The 22,895-nt window shown below is 37.9% G+C and overlaps 1 protein-coding gene across 14 annotated transcripts in view; it reads left to right on the top strand.

Moving 5' to 3' along the window:
• The window catches only part of NUMB (NUMB endocytic adaptor protein), a 105,794-nt gene that overhangs the window by 62,562 nt on the left and 20,337 nt on the right, over positions 1-22,895 (top strand). For 13 of the 14 annotated variants that reach the window (XM_034061695.1, XM_034061690.1, XM_034061694.1 and 10 more), the window contains 2 exons: positions 6,651-6,794; positions 18,987-19,061. In XM_034061695.1, coding sequence (XP_033917586.1) covers positions 6,669-6,794; positions 18,987-19,061 — 201 coding nt within the window. In that variant the 5' untranslated portion in view covers positions 6,651-6,668. Of the gene's footprint in view, positions 1-4,596; positions 4,617-6,650; positions 6,795-18,986; positions 19,062-22,895 lie in introns of those variants that run through there. The other variant, XM_031049305.1, reaches the window with a different exon arrangement.

Genomic DNA, 22,895 nt, shown 5'->3' with positions numbered 1-22,895 from the left:
TCCTTGTGTCTTGGTTATAGTCAAGATTTACAATAATACTGAAGTGTCAGCAGAGAACTGAGTTTTACAGGAAAAAAGCAGTGTAGAATACTATTCTGAAATACGGACATGTGGGCAGTTTGCATTTCTTTTTGCAGACTCTTGTGGATTTCATAGTAAAATTCAAGTTTGCATAATGCTAAAAAGATACCTGCTAGACATGAATGTTTGGGCAAGTGCGATGAGGTTGTACTTGTGTAAGATCATAAAGCCACAGAGTTTTTCGAGGATACTATTGAGTTTTCTGAGGATAGAGATCTTCACAACCATGCTGAGGAATGCTTCTGGAGTGTTTTCCTCTCAAGTAGGTTAGGCAAGCATTCCCTCCCCCCGTGGTATTAAGATAATTTGCATGTCCTCCTAGGTCTGAAGTATCAGGTAACTTTGGCAGGAAAAACACATCCTTATTCAAAAAGCTTTGATGTCAAGCAAGGCTTGGTATTTCTAAGCAAAAATCCATACTGGAGATGAATGAACTTGTTGCTCTGGGTTTCAGGCTCTGCTTGGCTTGGTCTTTTTTTTATTAGTAATATTAGCTGCATTTTGTTGGGGAAGAGAACATAGGAGCTGACAGTTGTGCAGCTGCTCTTAGCGGTGCATGGCCAGCAGGCAAAAGAGAGATGAATAAGACTTTTGTTTTTAATAGTCTCTTTATAATATGTTAATTGAATTAGCTTTATGTGGAGGTGTGTAGATTTTAGAATGATCCCTGTAACAGATTGTTGTTAAACCTGGATTCCCCTGCTGCTTGAAATGCATACTTCTAAGGATTTGGTGTGCTCCTGGCTGCTCAGGCTTGCAGGAGAACTTGTGTTACAGAGCAGTGGGATGGCACTGGGGGAGAGGGTGTTCCCTCCATGCCCTGGCTACTCTGTATTTGTTGCAGGCTCCAGAATACTTTGCTCTCATTTGACCCAGGATGGTAAATAGCGAACAAGGCTCAGTTTTGAGAGAAAACAAACTAATCCCAAACCCTCTGAATGGTTTTAAAAAACTAGCTGAACTGTAGACTCAAAATCAAATTTTGTCCTTTTCCATTGCAAACAAGAGAGCCCACAGAATTGAATGCAGATTAAATAATTTTTGGGAAGGCTAGAGCTCAGAAGAAATGTAAAAGTGTGTTTGTAGTTTATGCTGTTTTTTTGTCCTCAGTGTTAAAACTGTACGTGGTTGTTTAGTGTGAGATTTATAGTACCTCTAGCCTGAAATCTAACTATTTGAATTGGTGAATGCAGTTCAGGTACCATTACTGGCTTTCTGCCCTGAAGATGCTGTAGTTTGCATCACCTTGTAGCAGCAACTTCTATGCAAGAAACATTTATGCTAAATGTAAACTGACTGCTTATTTGGAGGTAAGGGCACATGTATAAGCTTCTGCAAGGCAAGCTAAGTTCTAGATGAGCATCGTCAGCAGCGCCCACCTGGTCTGACTTCAGTTAATGTGAAAGCTTACCCATGTCTCACTCACTAAAGGGAAAATTGCTGGCTTGTGCTCACTCAAGGGTAAAAGTGAACACATTCATACAGCAGAGCAGCTAACAAGACATGAATTAACATGCTAGTTTATCTTGCAGCAATTTGTTCTACAGCCATAACCTGATGGTGCATAAGGCAATGAAACTAAGAGTGCTTCAGCATACACTTTTATCCACGACAGTGTTGTTTACTGTGGCAGGTACACCCGTCCTGAAAAAAGCCTGGTAAAACTCCCAGTCATGTGATCAGCAGGCACAAAGGTGAGAAAGTTGTGTCCTGAACTAATAGTGAGGCTACATGATCATATTTGCCCACAGATCAGATTTGACTAGGGTATACATGGAACCCTGCAGAGCAGGTATTTTAAATCAGTTCTTCTCCAAGCAGCAGGCCTGCAGTTGGGGACTTTCCCCTTGAGTTGCAATGCTGACCAAGCGAACTTCTTGAGGTTGAGAGCTTTCCCTTTATTAGGAAAATGATTGTGCATTTTGGATCATAGGCCATAGACATTAAGAATCAGTAGTGTAGTGATGAATCCATGTAACATCCTGAATCAGTAGCTGAGGCTGCTGGAGCTTTAATTGAGATGGAACAATAAATTTCATTTAGCCTCAGTTTTTGGTTCTGTGATATTTCTGTGTCTGTGCTGCCCCTGAGTTGTCAGTGAACTGGTAGGGGGTAAAATGATAACTTTTCACAGGGTCAGAGAAGAATTATGCCAAAGTTCTCCTTAAATTGGCATTGGAGCTGTGTTTTCAAAATAAATCCATTTGCATAAGAAGAAATAGCAACATAAATTTATTAACTCAATATGTGTGTAACTTCTGTGTTTCCAATGCCTTTGTAGATGCTTGTATGGTGCTTTAGGAAGTGGTCTAATGTGTAATTTAATGTTGTAATCTCTTGGGTGGCAAAATTGGTGGAGGTTTCATTGTTTGTGTGTAGTAGGGTTTTTGGGTTGTTGTTTGGTGTGTGTTTTTGTTGGGTTTTTTGTCCCCCCCTCAATAGGCATGACCATTCAGATGTTGAGCTGTCTGCGGTTAGCTACCTGGTAGAGAGAACCTTGATATGTAACAGAACCCAAGGTGGCTCCGTGTCCTCTTTTCTCCAGAGAATCTCAGTGCTTTCAGCTTTTGTCTCTGATGTAACACTGTGTTTTGTGACTTAGTTTGAGTTTCCCATCTTGTTTTTTCACATGGGTTTATCTTCAAATAATTTTTTGTTTTCTCCATTGCTCTCTTAGACCCAAACTGGATTTGGGGTTGTAAAAGTGAAAAGGAAAGAATGTCTTTGATGATTAGGTTTGTTTCTTCTCAGGGGATGAGGGTGAAATGTTTTTAATTAATAATCAGTTGTTAAATATGGAAAGATAATTGTCAGCCTACGTAAGCCCAAGACAGTGTATAAAACTTTTTACAATTTCAGTGATGCTGTCAGTTTATTAGAAAATGCCCTACTGTCTTGTTGCAGCCTAGGTGGTGTCCCATGTTGTGTCAGCAGGCATGCTACATTTGTATGGAAATGTGAAGAGCACTGCAGAGAATTCAGGTAGAAAAAGCTCTGGTTTTCTCTAGCACTCCTGAGCAGGGATCTTGAGCTTTAGACAAAATTAGTAGAAATTTCAGCACTAATTTGAGCAGTGTATGTGCTTCTCTCCTGAATCCTCAGATATACAGCCTGTTTGAATTGTTTTACTTCAGAGTTTACCATCAGATGGCAGTTCTAGTTATATTAGGCTGACATGCATGTTATGAGCAAATTATGTGTTTATACTGCAAACTATTTTGCAACATACTTAAAACAGTCTGACATCTCGGAGAACCCAAGTGTGGCAGTTGGAGACAGCTCAGTGGCTGCCTGGCCAGAAAATAATTCTGCTATTTGTCAGCATTTCTATTAAATGAAATAAGCTGTTTTTAAACAGCTTGCTGCCAACATGACCTCAAAATTAGAACATGTAGGAAAATGGGTTTGGTTTTCAGTGAAAAGGAAATACTTTTGGGCAAAATACCACTTCAGCTTTTAATAGGAAATTAGTTGATGAACTTGCCATTGTTCTCTGTGGATGGAGATTCCTGGTCAGAATAAACCTTCAATAAGGTGCCAATCTCATGGGGAAAAAGCTTCCTGGGAGAAGACCAAGGAAATGCTTGCATAAGCAAACATAATAAGGCAATTAGACTATGATTTCACAAGTGGTGTACTGGCAGAGTGCGGTTCTCAGTTCCTTGTTTTGTTACTGAAGCTTTTGAGATTCAGAGTTGCCTTGAAAACTTTTCCACGGGTCATGTTTACACATCTGTAGGTTTGAAATTTTTACAAAGTACTTTTTAATTGGTCATACTCAGAATACCAGTAGATGGACCTGCTTGAGGAGACCATAAAAGATGCTCAGATGGCTGGAGCACCTCTCCTGTGGAGACAGGCTGAGAGAGCTGGTCTTCCTCAGCCTGGAGACGAGAAAGCTCCAGGGAGACCTTAGAGCAGCTTCCAGTGCCTAAAGGAGCCAACAAGAAAGCTGTGAGGGACTTTTGACAAGGACAGGTAGGGTTAAGACAAGGAGGGGTGACTTTAAACTGACAGAGTGGGAGTTTAAGATAAGATACTAGGAAGAAATTCTTCCCTGTGAGGGTGGTGAGGCACTGAAACAGGCTGCCCAAGAAATTGTGAATGCTCCATCTCTGACAACGTTCAAGGCCAAGTTGCATGGGGCTTGGAGTAACCTGGTCTAGTGGAAGTTGTACCTGCCCATAGCAAGGTGTTGGAACTGGATAAGCTTTAAGATCATTTCCAGCCCATAACATTCTATGATTCTGTGAGCCTTACTGCATCTGTTTGCGTCAGTGTTAAGAGTCTCCTTCCCTTTTTGGCAGAAAGTGTGTATCCGTGTATCTCTGAGTGTCTATGTCTGTTTCTCAATCACCAGTGCAAGGTCAGGCAGCTGAGCTTTAAGCTACGTGCTGACCAAACTCCTCAGCTTTGCACCAAAGCAGCTGGACCAGTGTTGTAGCACTACCTGTCTTCAGCAGGGAGAAGATGTTTGTCCTCATGAACTGAGATGCCATGTGGAGATTTGCTGCAGTACATGTCACCTGCCCAAGGTGATGAATGCCCCTCTTGAAATTCTGTTTCCTTTAGACTTGAGTTTGCACCAACTCCTCTGTCTGCAATTTGTAAAGCAAAAATATATAACTAATACTGCTTTAATGCCTCTATAAGCCTTAATGGAGGATAAAAGCCTGTTACCTCCTCTTAAAACTTCCATAATTACCTTTGCACATTTAAAGATTTGTAAAAGGTTTTTTAGCTTGTAAGATAAAGAAACTGTGTTTGTAGAGTTTAACCCCAGCTGGTAACTATGCCCCCCAGAGCTGCTTGCTCATTCCCCACCAGTGGGCTGTGGAAGAGAATCAGGAGAGTAACAGCAAGAAACCTCGTGGGTTGAGATAAACACAGTTTAATCAGCAAAGCAGAAGCCACACACTCAAGCGAAGCAAAACAAGGAATTCTTTCACTGCTTCCCATTGCAGGCAGGTGTACAGCCATCTCCAGGAAAGCAGGGCTCCATCTCATGTAATGGTTACTTGGAAAGACAAATGACATTAACTCTCAATGTCTCCCCCTTACTTTCTTTGCCCAGATTTATATGCTGAGCATGACACCATATGGTGTGGGAAATCCCTTGGGTCAGTTGGGGTCAGCTTTCCTGGTTTTATCACCTCCAAGCCTCTTGTGCATCCCCAGCCTTGTTGGTGGTGGGGTGGTGTGAGAAGGTGAAAAGTCCTTGACTTAGTCCAGGCATTGCTCAGCAAAAACTAAAACATCAGTGTATTATCAGTATTATTCTCATGCTAAACCCAAAACACAGCACTTTACCAGCTGCTAGGAAGAAAATTAACTGTTATCCCAGAGGAATCCAGGACAGGAGCTATTCCAGCTTGTTTAGTGCTAAGAAATGTGCATGTCATTCTTCACACATGTCCTCATCTCTAAATCCTACCAAAGAAGTTCAAGAAAATATTTTTTTACTAGTTATGTCAGGCCTTTTGCAGCTACAGAGGAATGTAGATGACATTGCCCTATAACTAGAAAGTTACAATTTAGAATCCCCAAGCAACTTCCTATCCCTTTTTTTACACTGTGGCCTGTGGCCATTCTAGGTACATGCCCTCTTCCAGGGACAGTTGTTTAGCCTTTTGCCATACATCTCGACCCTTACTGCTTTCAAATGCTCATCAAGTAGCTTTGAGTGCAGGTGTTTGCTGCAAAAGTGGAGTTTGGTCTGATGTTTTGCTAACGTAGAAATACTTCAGCAGTTATCCCTTATGCTGAAAGATTGCTTTGTTATGATCATTGTTTAGATGGCAGCATTGTATAGATTGGCTCATATATATAGAAACCGATATATGAGAGAATATATGAGAGATATATGAGAGAATAGTGTATAAAAAACATTTAATTCTAGGCTTTGGAAACATAATTACAGAACTGTCTTCCCTGTTTGAAGAGGTCAGATTGTTCAGAAGAGGTAATTGTTCAGAGATTTACCTGGGACATGGAAGTCAATTCAGTGCATTCTTCGTTTAAGTATAAGGACTTTTACCAGTAGACTAAGCAAGGGCTGGACTGTGCCCCTCAATAAAAACAGGAACCTATCACTCATACAGCCTAAGCACATAATCTTAGGAGCAGTTTTTAGGGCTATGAATCCTTGCCTTGCACGGGTGCCTTGGAAGCTTGGGCTGCTGGTGTCCTGCTTGGTTGCTCTAGGTAGGTGTTTAAATTTGAGGAGGCAGGATTTCATGTGCATCACTTTTCAGAACTTCTGTCAGCTATTTTAGGTAGCCTTATGCTCAGAGTAATAGTTATTCCTGGATCTGATGCTTCAGTTGCTTTGGAAAATTATTAAACAAGTAATGTGGATTTGTGTTTTCAAGGATAGATATTCATGCTGAAGTGAATATCTGTCTTTCTCTTAATCCATGTCCAAAATATTTTCCTTTCACAGGTACCTCTGTTTGTAGTTGCAGAAGCTCAGATTTTTCACAGGAACATTTGTCATAATAGTGCTTGAGCCAGAGTGGCTAAATGCATGTTTTGGTGCCTATTGGCAGTATTCTTTGTTTTTCTTCTAGGACCTGAAAATCTGAGAAATGAACAAATTACGGCAGAGCTTTAGGAGAAAGAAAGACGTCTATGTCCCAGAGGCCAGTAGACCTCATCAGTGGCAGACTGATGAAGAAGGTGTTCGTACTGGCAAGTGCAGCTTTCCTGTTAAGGTAAGAGTTTCTGTCTTTCTTTCGGATATCCATGAGGATAGCCATGAATTATTATTTGGGGGTTTTTTTTGCAAGCATCAGCCAGCAACATGCTTCATTACACACTGACCTATTTTACAGTCAGCTCTCATTGCAGAGGATGTGGCTTTTCTTTTTTAAAGCCAGATGACTCATGTAACAAATGCCTTGGAAAATCACTGTCTGAGGTATCCTACATTATTATCCAGTTCAAATAAATCGTGTAGCTAGGAAGAGGGATAATGTAATATTAGGCTTAATTTTTCTGCAAGAGGAGAAGCGATGGACCTCCTGGATTGCATGGAGAGCTACTTGGTTCTCTCTCTTAAAAGTGGAGTTATGGTTACAGTTTGACTTGTAAAGAGGTGGGTTGTGCTTGGAAAGGAGTCCTCCTTTTTGATAATTGAAAACTTTTTACCCAAGTAACAGGTGGGTTGCCTTCCAATGCTTGAGGTTATAAGCACTTGTTAAATTTTGAGAGCGTTTTCTGTGCTATGATTGTGGGTGTGTGTATATTACAGACTATTAATGCATGTGAAACTGAAATGACTTTTGAATTCTGAGAACTCATTCCAGATTATCAGAGTATTATCAATAGGTGTTTTCTTTTGTTTCACCAATCTCCTTTCTCTTTATTTAATATTTTAGAACAATAATCGTAATACTTAAGAAATACAATGAAAAAATAAATATTAAATTTAAGGTGTCTTGTTGCATATCATCCCCTTATAATCAGAAGCTTTCTTCCTTAAGGCACACTAGTATTAACTCTGTAATAGACTGTAAACATATGACACTTATGGAAAGCTAGTGGATTTAATATCTGTGCACAAGGAAATCAGTCCTTAGCCTGCCACCTAAGGACCTTTTAATAGTTTTTATCTGTATTATACTTAAAGTAATTCTGTCTGATAACTAAACAGGTGATTTTTGTAGGTGGAGCTCTTGAAACTGACTGTTACATAGGTTTGTAAAGCTGTGGGTATGTGCAGATGTACAATAAATTTGAGATAACTTTCACACTAGGTTCATGCCCAACTTCACCCTGCCATAACTGCTTATGTGTGCTTTACATGTACTAAAGTGTATATAATATTTCTCATTCGTTATGGTTACTTGCTTATTTGTCTTGCATTAGTTTTCTGCTAGAAGGAAGGAACTGTAATCCAGTACTAAACAGAAATGGTGTTTTGCCAGAGCCTTGAAAGTGAGTACTGCTCTGTGGAAGCTCAAACTTTAAGGTTTAACACTGTCTAGGAGCGAACAAAGTTGTTAGTTTAAGGATTGGTCGTGTGGGGTTTTTTGTTGTTTGTTGAGGGGTTTTTTGGGGGGGGTTGTTGTTTTGATGTTTGGGGTTTTTTTTAATAATTCGGCTATTAGACAGGTTGAAGAAAAAAATGCTCAGTTTTGTGACATTCAGTCAGTTTTTCAGTCCTTTACTGAACACAAACGGTGTGAACCACTTCTTTCTGTTCAAAGACTTTTCTTTAATTCTGTCAGGACTTGAACTTATAATGACTTCCTGTATTTAAATGAAGCATTCATTCTGGGCACATGTACCCAAAGTCAAAAAAGGTTTTGGGCTATTCTGTGCTGAGAAGGCATAGAAACAGATGAGTCTTTGCATCCTGTCATCATTATGGGACTTACTTATCTTTATTTGCTGGCTTTATATTGGAATTTGCTGAATTAATTTAATTTGTTCTTTGGAAGAAATAATCTGAAGTAAACACATTTTCTGAGTTGGTCAGAGTGGTAGACTATTATTGTTTAAAGAATTTGCCATTAGGTGAAAACTTAAAATCAGAACAATTTGACATTAAGAGGTTTTAGCTTATTTGGTTACAATTTGTCTTCCAAAATGCTGTGTCTTGAGAATGAGCAGTAGTGGAAATTTTTATTAGGCTTGGGATGCAAAGTGGGTGTTAACTGGTGTTTTATAGATACAGACAGGAAGTATGCCATTGTGAGTGGACCAGATAAACCAGATGTAGAGTGATTGGTTTAGTGGGTGGTACTATATTTTGCTTGCAAAAAGAATAGAACTTTGTGCTATTGAAGGAGAGTATCCTGTCACACTGGTTTGGGGTATTTGGAAATTCATACATACCAGGAGAAGTATGCTGTCTCCTCTGTCCTTAAATATCCGATAGGATGACTTTTTTTCCTGGTGCTCCTCAATGGAGAAGAATAATCTGAGATATCTGGGGGAAAGTGGTTAATAGGAATACATTCAAATCTGATACATGGTGAAAATATGCCCATTTTCTTAAAGTACCTAAATGGAAATTCCAGTGGTCCATTCTGTGTAGTATAGCTGCTTAACCACAGTTTAATGTGTTTCTGGGAGGGTTCTGTCCTTATGGTTTATAAGTCTGCCTTGCCCACCATCTAAAATCATTAGCTGTAGTTTTTTGGAGGCCAGAACATAGCTGAGTGGCAAGACTGAAGTCTGACTATATTGCAGGGATGAGGAATATTTTACCTGTATAGCTGGTGAAGACCTGAGAATTGTTAACAAATGTCTGTACAGCTATCTTTACTGTTTTCTGTATGAAAGTAAAATAAACTAATGTAGCAGCAGCCATGTTGAGAGCTTTGTTTCTTCTAATGCTTGCTATTTTATTTAGGTTAAGACTAATCTTTTTTGGCAAGAGCAAGCTACTGCAAATGCAGAGTAAGGAATGTTTGTTCTCAGTTTCTCTTGTAAAACAGAATGATCATGAAAGTTTGATGGGAGAAAGGTGTTTCACTCTCTTAAAGTAGTGTTAAGTTAGTTTGGTTTTTAACTTCTTGCCTTGGGAATTTATATTTTTCCCAGAGTTGGAGTGTTTGTAGAGTACTAGCACAGATTTATTCTTTTTAGATATTGCAGGACATGTGGAAGCACTTTGAAAGTTGTGTTGCAAATAGGATTTCATCCTGCCTCCAGGCTTCATTCTGTTAGTGTTTGATAGCGACTCCAGTAGCTGCTCTTTCATTGTGCTTTGAGGATGCTGTACTACAAACAGATTTAATGTTTCTGAAAGGTTTTCTACATTGGCATGGTTCTTGAAGCTCTTCCTGTGCTACATCCACAGCTGATCCTGTATTGTTAATTAAAGTCTGTAAGTGTGCTGTTGGGTTTTGAGCAAATTTGATGCCTCTATGAATTGCCTTTATTCCTGTAGAGAAGATGCTCTGCGGAAAGTATTGGCAAAATTCCTATTACATTGTTGCTTTAAAATTCAGGGAAGTGGATTTGATGCACAGTTGGTTCTCTCCAGTGCTGTGCTCATAAATTTGGAAGTGACGATAGTCCTGGGTCCATATTGTTACTTTCGGGCAATAGTACTCTTTTTTTGTTGCTTTAAGTCTTGTGTGTTTTCCACTACTTGGAGTGGCTGTGCTGTATATAACCAACTACTGATCCTATTTTCTCAGTCATCTTAGTGTGTGTAGGATGTATTTACAGATACACTGTGCTGTAAATCTAACCACACTTGAGCTGTTAATCTGACACTTTTGAAGTAAGGCCTTGAAATGGCTCTGGGTTGCCTACAGTGCTCTTCTGCATAAACTGCTTTAAATATACTAAAGATACATTGAAAGAAGAACCAGGATGCTGGAGCATATGACAGAATGTGTTTTTTTGCACTCCCCTGCATTAGCAGAGAGCCAGGTGCCTGTCTGAACTTGTGTTTAGACAAGTGTCACTTGCAGGCTTTTGCTCTTCCATTGGGAACAAAGTGGTATAGCTTTCTTTTATGGCATGGAAGCATTGAAGCTTTTATAAATGCACTGAGAGTTGTCCTGTTGTTAAATGTGAAGCTGTTATAGCTGCTGGAATATCTGTGCAGAAGTGTATTTTCAGGTGTGAATTCTCTTCCACTTTCTTAACAAACTAAGCTGCTGTGTTTCAGTAGTGAATCTTCCCTCTGAGAGGAAAACTGCAAGATAAATGTAATAGACAAGGGATGTAGATGGACATTGTGCTTAAAACTATTCAGAAGGAATTTATACTAACAGATATTACAGCCATACTTATCAGTGCTATAATTTATTTCTACATAGTCTTTATACATCACAATTGCAAAAAATGGAGTTGACATACACATTTTCAAACTTGTTTTCTTGCTCCAGACACTACCTCACTGAGAACATGCATCTGTTCTGTGTTTTAATGACTAAAATATTTGACACTAGGGCTTCTTTTGTCTGAAATGCTTTTTTGAATGTCCCTCTGGGTAAGTAGGTTTTATTCATACAAATGCACTTTAGAGTAACTGGCCTGTGAAATTTGTATCAGAAAAATTAGGTCATTTCCCAATACTTAGCAGAACTAAACAAACCAAATATTTGCAAGTTGTAACCAACTAGTTGTGATAAACAGAATATTAACAGCTGATTGCTGCCTGTGGTTCTAGAAGATGCCACAGTTGTATAGAACTTGAATCAATTTAATTAGTTTTTTTTTTCTGTCACTTTCATGTTTTTGATGGTCAGTCTCCTTTGACACTAATGATCTATCGCTACTGTTGCCTGTAGCCTGATAGCTTACTTGCAGTTTTTATTCCATTTATTCCATTTGGAAGCCTAAGATATCGGTGAGAAAAGTCTGTGTGGAAAAGTAACAAGCCACATTTGTGTTTCTGAATCTGAAGTCCAGGATTTGCTGCTGAGTGCCAGCTATCCTGTCAGCCTTTCCTCTGAATTTTGATTCCTGTGTTAGTGCTGACCAATAAAAATTGCATGGATACAGTTGTACATTCGCACCTAAAAGAATTGACTTTTCAGAGTAAATACTCTTTAACCATTTCCTACTCAGTCCTTGCTTTGGTGGGGATGTTTGGAGGACACTCTGTTGCCCTGTATTAAATAAAGCAGAGACAGAAGGATAGGGAACAACTTGTGCCTAGCTCTGTAGAGTATCCTCACTGGGCCTTGCAAATGTCAGTTCTCATCTCTGGGGTCCCTGTGACCCAGCAGTGTGTTATGTCATTGGGCTATTCATGGCCCTGCTGAAACCACTATCAGCAGGAAATAGGCTATTCCTGTCACTTTGCTTTGTGCTCTGCCCCACTCATAGCTGTCCAGTTGTCCTCTTTAGTTTTAGAACTAACAATGAACTTTATTGCTTAATGCCAAATTTATAATTCTCATATTAAAAATAAGTTTTTATTTTTAATCAGTTTATAAATACAGCCTGAATGCCATTTTCTTCCTCCAGGTAAGAAAGACTGGTACATATCACAGGTAACTGTGGTTTTTATTTAGTGTTAAATGCACTTCTAACTTGAAATAATAGTAGCTGTGAAAGAGTTTACCAGCATGTTGATGCTGAAATACCTTTAAGTCAGCGGTGTGATATTTTTGACTGAAAGCTTGAGATGGTTAAATAGTCTTTGGAAACTATGTTAAGTATTTTTAAGAAGTTAATGTGACAAAGCTGCTGATTTCTGAAATGTTGCACAGCCTTACACCTTAAACACTATAAATCCCTAACTCTCAAGGCATGAACTGATGTTAGCAATGCACAATAATCACTCCTGTTGAATGCTAACCAGCAGCAAGCAAAGGTATTTTTAAAACCCTCCAGTATTTTACACCACACTAAAAGAATGGTGATTATAGCAGGAGGTGTGAGACTTGCATCCAATATATTCCTGTGCATTTTTGTCACAATTAAAAGTAATGTAGCGCAATTCCTAATCTTTCAACTTTTCACACTTGTGTCCAATCTTTTGTTTCAGTAGCCTTGCAAACAAGAAATTTTAAATGAAGCTTACTCAGTTTTCAAAACTCCTGTCTTTGGCCAATGTCAAATTCTTAAATTGCATAGTGAACTTCAAGTTGTTTTAAAGATATGACAGTGTTTAAAGCCATAAAAATTATTTTTATGTCCTTGCAGAAATATTTATTTGGAATGTAATTTGGGTGTTGGAAATAAGAAAGTTCTCATTTTAATTTTGGTTGCTTTTTTAGATTAGGTAATTTCCAGTGTCATAAACAGAAATGGTATTTTTTGCAGAACATGAAGAACAAGTGCAATGTGTATCTGTGCAGTGTGTTTAAAACTCTGTGCTATCAATACTTGATTTTCTTTTAATACTTTTTCAGAAAGAAAATTTTCAATTTGTTTACTAATGCAGAATTCCTGGAAAAGTAGGAATGGCACATTGGAGTGAATGATGAAAACCTAAGTCTAACAGCACATACATGTAAAGGGGCCAGGTGAAATGAAATGGTGGGTTTAAACCTCACCAAGGGAAATTTAGGATAGACATTAACAACAACTCAGCAAAACAATCTCCCTTTCTAACAGTGAAAAGGAAATGCTCCCTTTCTAGCATTTAAGCTACAGAGTAGGTCTGTATTGATCTTCAGTTACCAGCAATGTCATAATACTTCAAGGCTGACTTCTTTGATGCAGATATGAAAGTAGATTCTGCCTTGAGGCAAGTGCCTCTGCCATGTTTTAGGGATCTGTGGGAATATGAAGAGTATAGCATTTGTGTATCTGGGATTGAGCTTTATGATTTCATATTCAGAAGTCCTAACTGGAAATGCTTGTTCACATTGATACATATAATACAAGAACCAGTGAGTGATATGCGCAGTGTGACTTTTAGCTGGGTGTGATGTGAACAAACATGGAGAATGGCTGGTATCGATACTGCTTAGTTTTAGAGTCAGATTCTTTTGACCTACACTATTGAGGGACATTGAGCAGTCACAGGCTTTTAACAGCTCCTGGTTTGGGAGGTTTAACAGGTTGATGAGACATTTTCATTTCTGGTAACTGAGGGAAGTGGAAGAAGTTGGACCCTAAGGACATGGGTAGCATCATAATTAACCTGTAGCAGAATTAAGCTTAATTTGTTTGTTGATGCTTAATTATGGAGTTTGCTTGTGCTTCTACAGCTCTGTCTAAGCAAACATCTGTTTCAAACTGATAAATTATAAAGCAGGAGCATGTGTGTGAGAGAGAAAAGGAATAAAGTAATTTAACATTGGAATGTAAATTTTTCAGAAGTCAGTGTAAAAGTAGCTCAGCTTTAAGACATATCCAGGCTTTCTGGATTTAAGCTTATGTCTAGTTTCAAGACGGCATTTCACTGTGGAAATGGAGCTCAGGCTTTAATTCTTGAGGAATACCAATTCCAGAAGCAAATGTATATATGCAGATGCCAAGTAGTTGGTCTTACTGTTACAGATTACTGTTGCAAATAATACCAATAATACAAATAGTACTTACACAGAGGAAGAAGGAAGAATGTAGCTTGGCTTTAGGAGGAATACCAGGGCAAGGGTGGTGTGTTTCTGTTTATGGCAGCTAGTTCCCTAGAACGGGACACCTTGGCCAAGACTTAGTGAGCTCTTTTTCTGCATCTGTCTAGTTTCAAATGTAATCTGAAGAACTTAATTTATTTCTGCAAACAAAATGGGGTGTGTGAACATCTGCTGATGCAGAGGAAACTTCAGTGATTTGTGTAGCTGTGTCGGTTTGGAAGAGAGACTGTAATAGCATATTACCAGGCTTGAACAAACAAAACTGGCTCCACTGAATTGCCCAGGTGGAAGGAATTCTGGTGAAGGATCTTTCTCCTTGCCAGCTATTATTGTTGAACTTTGAAATTTTGAACACTGAGTTAGCTGAGTATTTGTGAAAGAAATTAAAACGAAGAACAAATGTCAGGGCAGTATTTCTTGTACTAGGACATGGATAGTAGTTCTGTTTTGTTTCTGACCTGGTATGTCACACCTTAATGTTCTCTTAGGTGCAATTTCAGTGGCATATACTGGGGGGAAGGCAGTTAGGACAGCTTCACCAGAACCACTTGATATGGTAATATAAGGTTCATGTATGGTTCATTTTTAGATGAAGTTGGGAAAAGTTTCAAATGTTGGCAAAGACTAAATTTTCCGAAGTACTTCTGAAGTTCTAAGGGCATTTTGCTATGTGCCAATTTAACTTGTTCCTGTGCTGAGCACTTTCTGTTTGACTTGAAAATGATACTGAACGCCACCATCTGTGAACGAGAACATAAAGCCCAGAGGAGAAGAGCAATAGAGTTTTTGATTACTTTCTCTACCATCACCTCTTTTTATTTTTTTCCCTGGAAATGTTAATATAAGCAATACTTCTGTTTAAAAATGTTTACGTTTAGGGGCTGTTGAAGAAACCCTTAAGTATTTTATTTGGATTAAATGTCTTTTTTAATGTTACTTTTTATGTGGAACTCTGCCCACAAGGTTTTTAGCTTTCTGTAAAAAGCATTGATGGTTAATTTCTAGTGTAACACTTAAATCTCTTACAGAACATCTTAAGGCTGAGAATTGCTGATGTCATGAGTATCATTCGTTGGTTGCTATGGAAATTAAGTAGGAATGCATTCAATATTAATACTGCATTCCTACTATATGCACTTTCATGATGGAAAAGTACTCACTTTCTCCAGGAATGCTAGCTGCAGTTATCTTTGCAACAAGGACTGCTCTTTTATGGGGTGCCCTCTTCCTTACTGTTCGGCAAACTCATCAGCCACTGTTGTACAGCTTAAGCAGTTCACATATATTTTGTGCACTCAGTAATTATGTGTCCTGCTCCTTTAGTGTGTTTGTGGTAATGTGCTATAGAATCATCACAGAATGGTTTGGGTTCGAAGGGACCTTAAAGGTCATTAAGTGGAAGGTGTCCTTACCTCCCCTACCATGGTTGCTCAAAGCCCCACCCAACCTGGCCTTGAATGGGATTTGCATGAGATACTACTTATAGGCCAAATTGCTGCTCAGGCATTTCACAGTGTATTTCTTCTCCTTTAGTTAGAAAGAGAAGTTCTTTTCAGAGATCCTGACAGGTTTTATACAGAAGTATTGTGATTCAGTTACCTGATTTTTAAAGATGGTTTCTATGCAGTTTCTTTGCTGTGGTGGGACAACAGAGTTCAGTGATGGTTTACTTTTGTTAAGCCCTGATTTCTGGTGTTTTAACTTCCATGTCAGGCTCTAAGGAGTAGACCATGTCTGAATCTTAAATAGCAGCTATATTCTCTTTCTCTATTAAATTTTGAAACGTTATTCTTAAATGCTGATGCACTAATAAGTTGATCTAATATTTTGAATTTAAGGTTTGGTTGTGATATAATTACAGTTTAACGCTTCTGATTAAAATGTAAGGGTACTAGAAGAGGTCTCAGTCTGTAGCAGAGCTGTTTGCCAGGTTTCTTGAAGAAATATTTATGTCTCTGATTACTACCCATTAAAAATCAGATAACTATTGTGGCACTGATAAAATACAAGGAGCCTTGTATACCTGCTCTCAGCCTGATGGGGGGAAGGGGGGACTTTTTTAGAAATAAGCCTTAAGTCTCGAAATGGGACCTGCTGCTTGGCTAAAATGAGGAACACTTGGGTAAAAAAAGAGGATTGCAGTATTCTGATTATACAGTTGAAAGTTATTTTTACAAGAAAGAAACTTAAAAATACGTTGGGGTACCTCTAAGGAATTAACATCCTAGAAAAAAAAAAAAAGACTTTGATGCTGCCTGTAAAATGCACAAGGCCACTGATCCTGATAGCAAAGAGCTATTGCAAAAATAGTGCAATGGGAAGAACAAGTTTTTGTTGTTTTTTTTTTTATTAAGGGCTTAAAGTGTAAAGTGAAAGTGCAAACAAAGCACCTTTTGTCCTCAATATCATAAAGAAGTATTGTGTGGCAGTGCAATTTCTTTTATAATTCAGAATTGATTGATGCTCGATGAGGTCTGTGGATTGTACCCCTTTGGGCTGCGTAGATGCACTTGATACGTGCAATAATGTCCCCATTCACTGGAGTGGAAGCACTATTGAAAACTGTGGCTGAACTTGCTGTCTCTAGCAGCAGTGGCATGACTGATTGCTGAAAGTTGGAGCATGGGACTTGAATAGAGGTTTGGCAACACAGGGGAAAATGGTTGTCTGTTTTGGAGTGTGACATGTGGCAATATTTACCCTGCTCTGCTTCTCCCTTTTCCAAGCAAAAGGCAGGTTGCCAAGTACAGGGACTGAATGGTTTGGATCTTCACTTGGAAACATTTTGCATGCACTGGGGTAAATGAGATGTTCAGATAGCTCTGAAAATCTGAAAGTTTCCTACTTGTATGATGCTTAATGGTCATGCAAACTAGATGGCTCATACTATACATATGTCTGTCTGTCCTTCATAAAACTCAGCTTTGTTCCTGTCTATATCCTTCCCTTTATAGAAAGAAGTTGACAAACTTTCCTAAGTTACTAAACCCCAAAATTTCCCATGACAAGTATGCACAACCACAGAATTTCTGCATCTCTGGTATTTCCAGAGGTGTCACAGCAGAACCAAAGATCCATCTATTATAGCTGTTGATATAAATATGTACTTTTAGATGCATAGTAAATACATGTTTAGTTGTTACTATTTGTATATTTTTAGGATTAAAATTTTCTAGTTAGTGTATGTTCTGGAGAAATTAAGATCTTGGCAAGTGTTCAGCAAGCTCAGCTGAGGGAGTACAGTTGCTGTTTTGGCAGCTCCAGTATTCAATTATAAGGCTTCAGCCTCACAGAGCTCATTTTGGAAAAGCTCTAAAGTGTCAGATCTCTTTTATTTACCTTCTAGTTTCTATGCCATTTATTCTTCAAGCTGTTCTCCAGCTGCAAGGAGTGTTTTAAATGAAATTCATGCAGAATTGTTCCATCCAGATTTACTTTGTTTTAAAAATGCTACAAAGGGAGATCTAATGTTAAAGTCTTCACTCTCTTAAGATCTTTTAAATCTTTCAGCAGTTTAATGATACGTAGTCTCCTGTAGTAATGATATGTAGTCTCCTGTTTTGGAGCTTCTTGCATTGCATGAAAAAAATCGATTATGAAATTTTAAAAAAATCTTTAAAACAGTCCCAGTTTGTCCTTTTAGTTAAATCATTTGTTCTTCAGATAGAGGGCTTCAATATGGTCTTAGGTCATGAAACCTTTTTTGTCCATCTAGTTAAGTATGGCATCCTATTGAATGAAACAACTATTGGGAGATTTCAGATAACTTGTGACAGAATATTCTGTGATGGAGTGGGACTTCTAAGTAGATTATTAAACCTAGCTTTATCACTGCATTAAGTGACACCAGTATTGATTATGATGTTTTAAAATCATTTCTTCACTGTAGCTAGTCTAGAATATGTAAGAATTGTTTGCAATTCAACATTTAATGCCATATAAATTGGGGTGAGACTGCTTTTTACAAAGATTCAGAAAGTTTAGTAGTTGTTACAGTTTTCTTCAAGAGTTAAGTACTTTGAATAAGAATATAGATGTTTTAGAGAGCATTTCTTTCCCCTGTCAAAAAGAACTATGATTGGAAAAGGTAGGGAGAGAGAGGGTTTTTTTCCCTGCAGAATGTGAAATGAAACTATCCACAGTATCCTGAGCACTACAGTGATTGCTTTCTCTGTAGGCTAGTCTTATTCTGGGCTATTAATTTAAAAGCATTGAAATGTGCAATTTCTGTTCACTGTTGTTTTGATAGTTTATTTGAGCTAGTGCTTGCTATACAGAAGAATATACAGAAAAGTTATGTTTTTTAAAACTTTGTATCAGAATGATGAATGTTTCAGTGACCACGTAAGAGCCTGGTGAATGAAGATAAACAATTTTGGTTACAATTTTTAGAAAGGGGCAGTGGGGAGGGGAAGGATGCTTTGCAACATTGGAATTTATTCTATTTGGATGTGAACATTCAAATATATTTGGTTAGCTTGCTTGTAGTATAATTTATTTTTTTATACTAAATATACTATTATTTAAAAGAATTTGTTCACATTCATCTGTATATTAACTTGAGGTTTTCATGCTCTGCTAGTAAAAAAAAAGTGAGTAAAACTCATGCTTTGAGTAAGCAGGAACATACAATTCTACATGTCAATTTATTTTTTTCCCCAGGTAAGGAAAGGGTGTCTTTCCCTCAAAATTTCTAGATGTATTATTCTTTTCTATCGATTCTGGTGCCTCATAAATACAAAGTCAAACAATCAAACACAGGTCTCAAAAGAAGGCTAGCTAAGTGCTGTTAATGTCTGTCATCTCATCTGTACTGAGATGAATTCAGAGATTGGATTTTTAAACCCAGGGAGTTTAAAGAGCTACTATTAAGCTTTTCTCCTCCTCCCCTCTTTCCTGCAGTACTTGGGCCATGTCGAAGTGGATGAATCCAGAGGAATGCATATTTGTGAAGATGCTGTGAAGAGACTGAAATCTGTATGTATCTTTGTTTCATTAAAAAGTTGGTTTTGGGGTTGTGAGTGTTACTGAGAAAGTCCATTTGGCAGCAGTGCCCCAGCTGAAGACTGAACTTTTGACCCACGTTAGGAGAACAGTTGGCCTGTTTGAGAGCACTGCTGCAGTTAGGGGGACGTGCTAATCTGATTATGAGAGGGAGAGAGTTACAACTGTTCTTTCTACTTGCAGAAACTATTTGCAAAACAAATGTGTAAAAATCCTCTGTGACCTTTCAGACTAAGTTGGTACCCACATGGGACTTCAATCATTGTTTTTTAACAGTTCTTTCTCCCCCTCTCTCTCTTTTCCTCTCCCTCTCTCTCTCCCTCTGTTGCCTGCCACTTTAATAGTGACTTAATTCACCATTATTACACAAAATATTACTTGATTTAGGCTGCTTTTTTTCTAATGCACTGCAACATTGTAGTCATGCATGCAATAATCTGGCTTGCATCTGCTCAAAGTGGCCTGAAGGCTGCCTAATTCTGATAATGTCATGAAGTGGGCTGCTCTTAGTTTGGCTTCTGTGAACGTTTGCTCCTATACATGGCACTCGTTCAAAGCTCTTTGTATTTCTGTGGCTCATTTGAAAAGGTCTTGTCATCTCTTTCCTGCAGTAGTAGTATCACCAAATCCTGCAGAAATAGCAAACTCCTGAAAGGCAGTGATCAGTATATCAAGGAAGTAAGGCCAGAACAGCATAGATGAGAGCACAAGAAAGGACATTAAAATTTGAAGTTTGAGTGGAGATAGAGATCTGCAATCCTTTGCATCACTTCTGATGTGTCTACATTCTGTAGGATGTCTTTAGTGGAAGAAACTCTTGTATCCTTTCAGCTCAGCAAAATTACTCAAGTACATCAAGCACTGCTACTGCACCTTTGCTAACTTTAAGATATCTGCCACTGGACATCATTTTTTCCTCACCAAATGTGAGAGCTCAAATAGTTTTCAGTTAAACCTGTTCCTCCCTTCTTCCTAGCACACAACAGAGGATTATAGGTCATCTTTTCTGCCTTCTGTTGTGCTGTAAAGTTTCTGAATTGGTTTAGTGCTCTGATTAAAATCAAGTCTTTTCACTCTTTTCTCTCTCAGCTAATGTATAGCAACCTGTTAAAGCCGCATCCCATCTGTTCCTATTCAGTCCAGCAGTGGTTGGTGATTGATTTTTATTAAAAAGGGCCACACAAAATATAAATGAGTTTCTTTATTGTATGGATTTAGTTTATGTAGCTAAAAGTGCAACTACTGACCACATAATAAATTGCATCCGGTTTTGTCCCATTCTGTTTTTTTTTATATCAGAACACTTTCTATTGGCACACCAAATAACACTGCAGTATCTACTTTATGCAGGTTCTCTCATTCTCTTTGCTGGGGAGCTGTGCTCTGAAGCAGTTGTTTTCTAGTTTGCTGGTTTTTCTACTTGTTTTTTGGTTTGGTTTTATTTTTAACAAACTTTCAGCTTACAGGTCAGTTAAGTGTAGCTGAGCACATAAATAATTATACACAATAAAAGCGAAGCACCCAGTTTCGTCCGGAACCTGGATAATTCCAGGATTGTAATTCTTGATAACGGAGATTATTGATACAAATGTCAGACTTAGATATCTGACTTGTACAGTGCTTTTTCTGGAAGTAAATAATTTCATTTCCCTATTCTATGCTATGTCATTATTCCAAATTGTGGATTACATCGGTTTACCCATTCTCATAAATTCAATGTTTTTCCTCAGCTAATTTTTATTTCTTCTGCTGTTTGAAGGTTTTGATGCCTATATATAAGTAGGACGCAAGTGTGCATCTCTTCCTGTGTGCATTGCCTCCTTTGTCATTGTTGGAAGCTCAGAAGCAGAGTTGAAATTTTCATTTATCACCAAGAGGAAGGTTCAGATTACTGAAACTATTTTGTGCAAGCTAGTTGCTGAACTCTGTCAGATCCAAGGTTCATTTGGAGCTGCTCACTGCAACTCAACCCTTGCCTACCACCCCGAGCATGTAGGTTTTAAACTGGGGCATTTCTTTAGGACTCTACCATTACCAAAAGCTCTTTTCTGTACAATATGCTCTCTTACTTAGCAAAAGTCAAATGACTAGCTGATGTTTCAGCTTGCAAGGAATTTGATAAGACATCAGCTTGTTCTTTTGGTAGTTTCTTGCATTCACAGTACCTGGTTATTTGATGGGCTTCCTTGGTCTTGAAAGAATTACAGTTTTGAGCTGCAGAGCTCAAAATGGAAGACTAGCTTAGGAAAATTGTACTTCACTTTTCATATGGTTAAACTACATCAAAATGTAGTTTAATCTTACTGTTTTATCTGCAGGAAGTATGCAGGTTTTATAAATCCAGTCAATAAAAATAAGAATTATTCAAATATGTGTATCTTGTAAAATCTGAAAATGAAGTTCTGTCTTAATAGATATGTTTTGGGGTTTTTTTCTCTAAATTCTTCCTCTCCAACAATTGTCAATTCATTTGAGGAGCTTAAGTGTGTTCTTTTTTAGGGTTGACTAATGAATTTTTAAAACATTTAATGGGATTTGTCAAGAAGAATATAGAACAGTGGTAATCTTGGGTTTAGGAATAGTTTAACTTCTTTGCTTTTTGAAAGAAAAGATGCAAACAAATCTTTGTCTCTTTATTTGGGGAAATAACCTTTCATGTTTTCTTTATCATCTGCACATTTAATGTGTTGTAATTGGTTTTGAGCATTGCATCTCACAGAATTTGAAACTTTATGACGGTGAGCATTTTATTCAGGCATTGTTTAATTGACAGCTGAGTAAAAGAAGCCACTTTTAGCCAGAGAATCCCTCATCTATATTATATTGTTGTTTTATAGCATACCAGAATACTATAATGTGCAGTTTACAATATTGTTTAGAATCAATGAAGGCAAACCTGAGTTATGTCCCTGTCTTCTGTACAATGAAACGCCACTGCAGTCTCATAGGTCAGAAATCCATGTATTCAGCTATCAGTCTATTATTAACATGGGTTTATATTACCAATGGAGCTTGCATTTTTCCTTAGTAGGGATGTATTGCTGACTGTGAATGTTTCATATCTGGTAGAATCCTTGTATTTTTATGCTAAGCTCTGGTTTCTTCAGAACCATTTCACTGAATTTAAAATATTTAGCACAAACTGGAAAATAACTTTGTGAGGGCCCTGTAAGTGTGTTTGACTCAGGTACGGGAACATTACATAAAGACAAATTATACTCTCATGTCATGTTTTGATTTTAAATCAGCTTTAGCTTGTAGTATTGGTTTCTAACTTGACACTTTTTGTTTTAAATGATGCATTTGTTTTAATATATGTTCTTGTTTTAGCAGGTAAAGAGACAGTTTAATATTTTAAAACATACATTAGTTATCTCTAAACTACATTAACTTAGTGTTGTTTAAAAGCCATTTTGCATGATACCTTTTCCATTAACCTTGTCTAGTTTATTAAAAAAAATAATCTTGTTTAACAAGCATTTTGCTGAGAGCAAAATTAACCATCACCTAAAAATGAAGTAGCTTCTGGTGAATCTCTTAACTTTTGCTGTCTTTAAAGGCTGTTATTTAGTCTAATGCAATACTCCTTGCTCAACTTGGCAGCAGCATCCAACCCCTGCTCATTATGTACACAAAACTGATTAATCTATTAGTTTTTCCTTCTAGTTTTCAGAATATCCTGTTCAAATACATAATCATTCCTGCCTCTAAAGATTAAGCTTTAAGCTGACTGAACAAAAGAGATGTTCTTTATACAGTATCTGAGTTGCCATAAACATAATACAGATGATTGGTAAAAAGTTCCAT

Source organism: Melopsittacus undulatus, chromosome 4 (genome assembly GCF_012275295.1).
Source record: "Melopsittacus undulatus isolate bMelUnd1 chromosome 4, bMelUnd1.mat.Z, whole genome shotgun sequence".
Classification (NCBI taxonomy): domain Eukaryota; kingdom Metazoa; phylum Chordata; class Aves; order Psittaciformes; family Psittaculidae; genus Melopsittacus; species Melopsittacus undulatus.
Note: the sequence above shows the minus strand (reverse complement) of the source record. Positions and strands in the feature narration are given on the sequence as shown.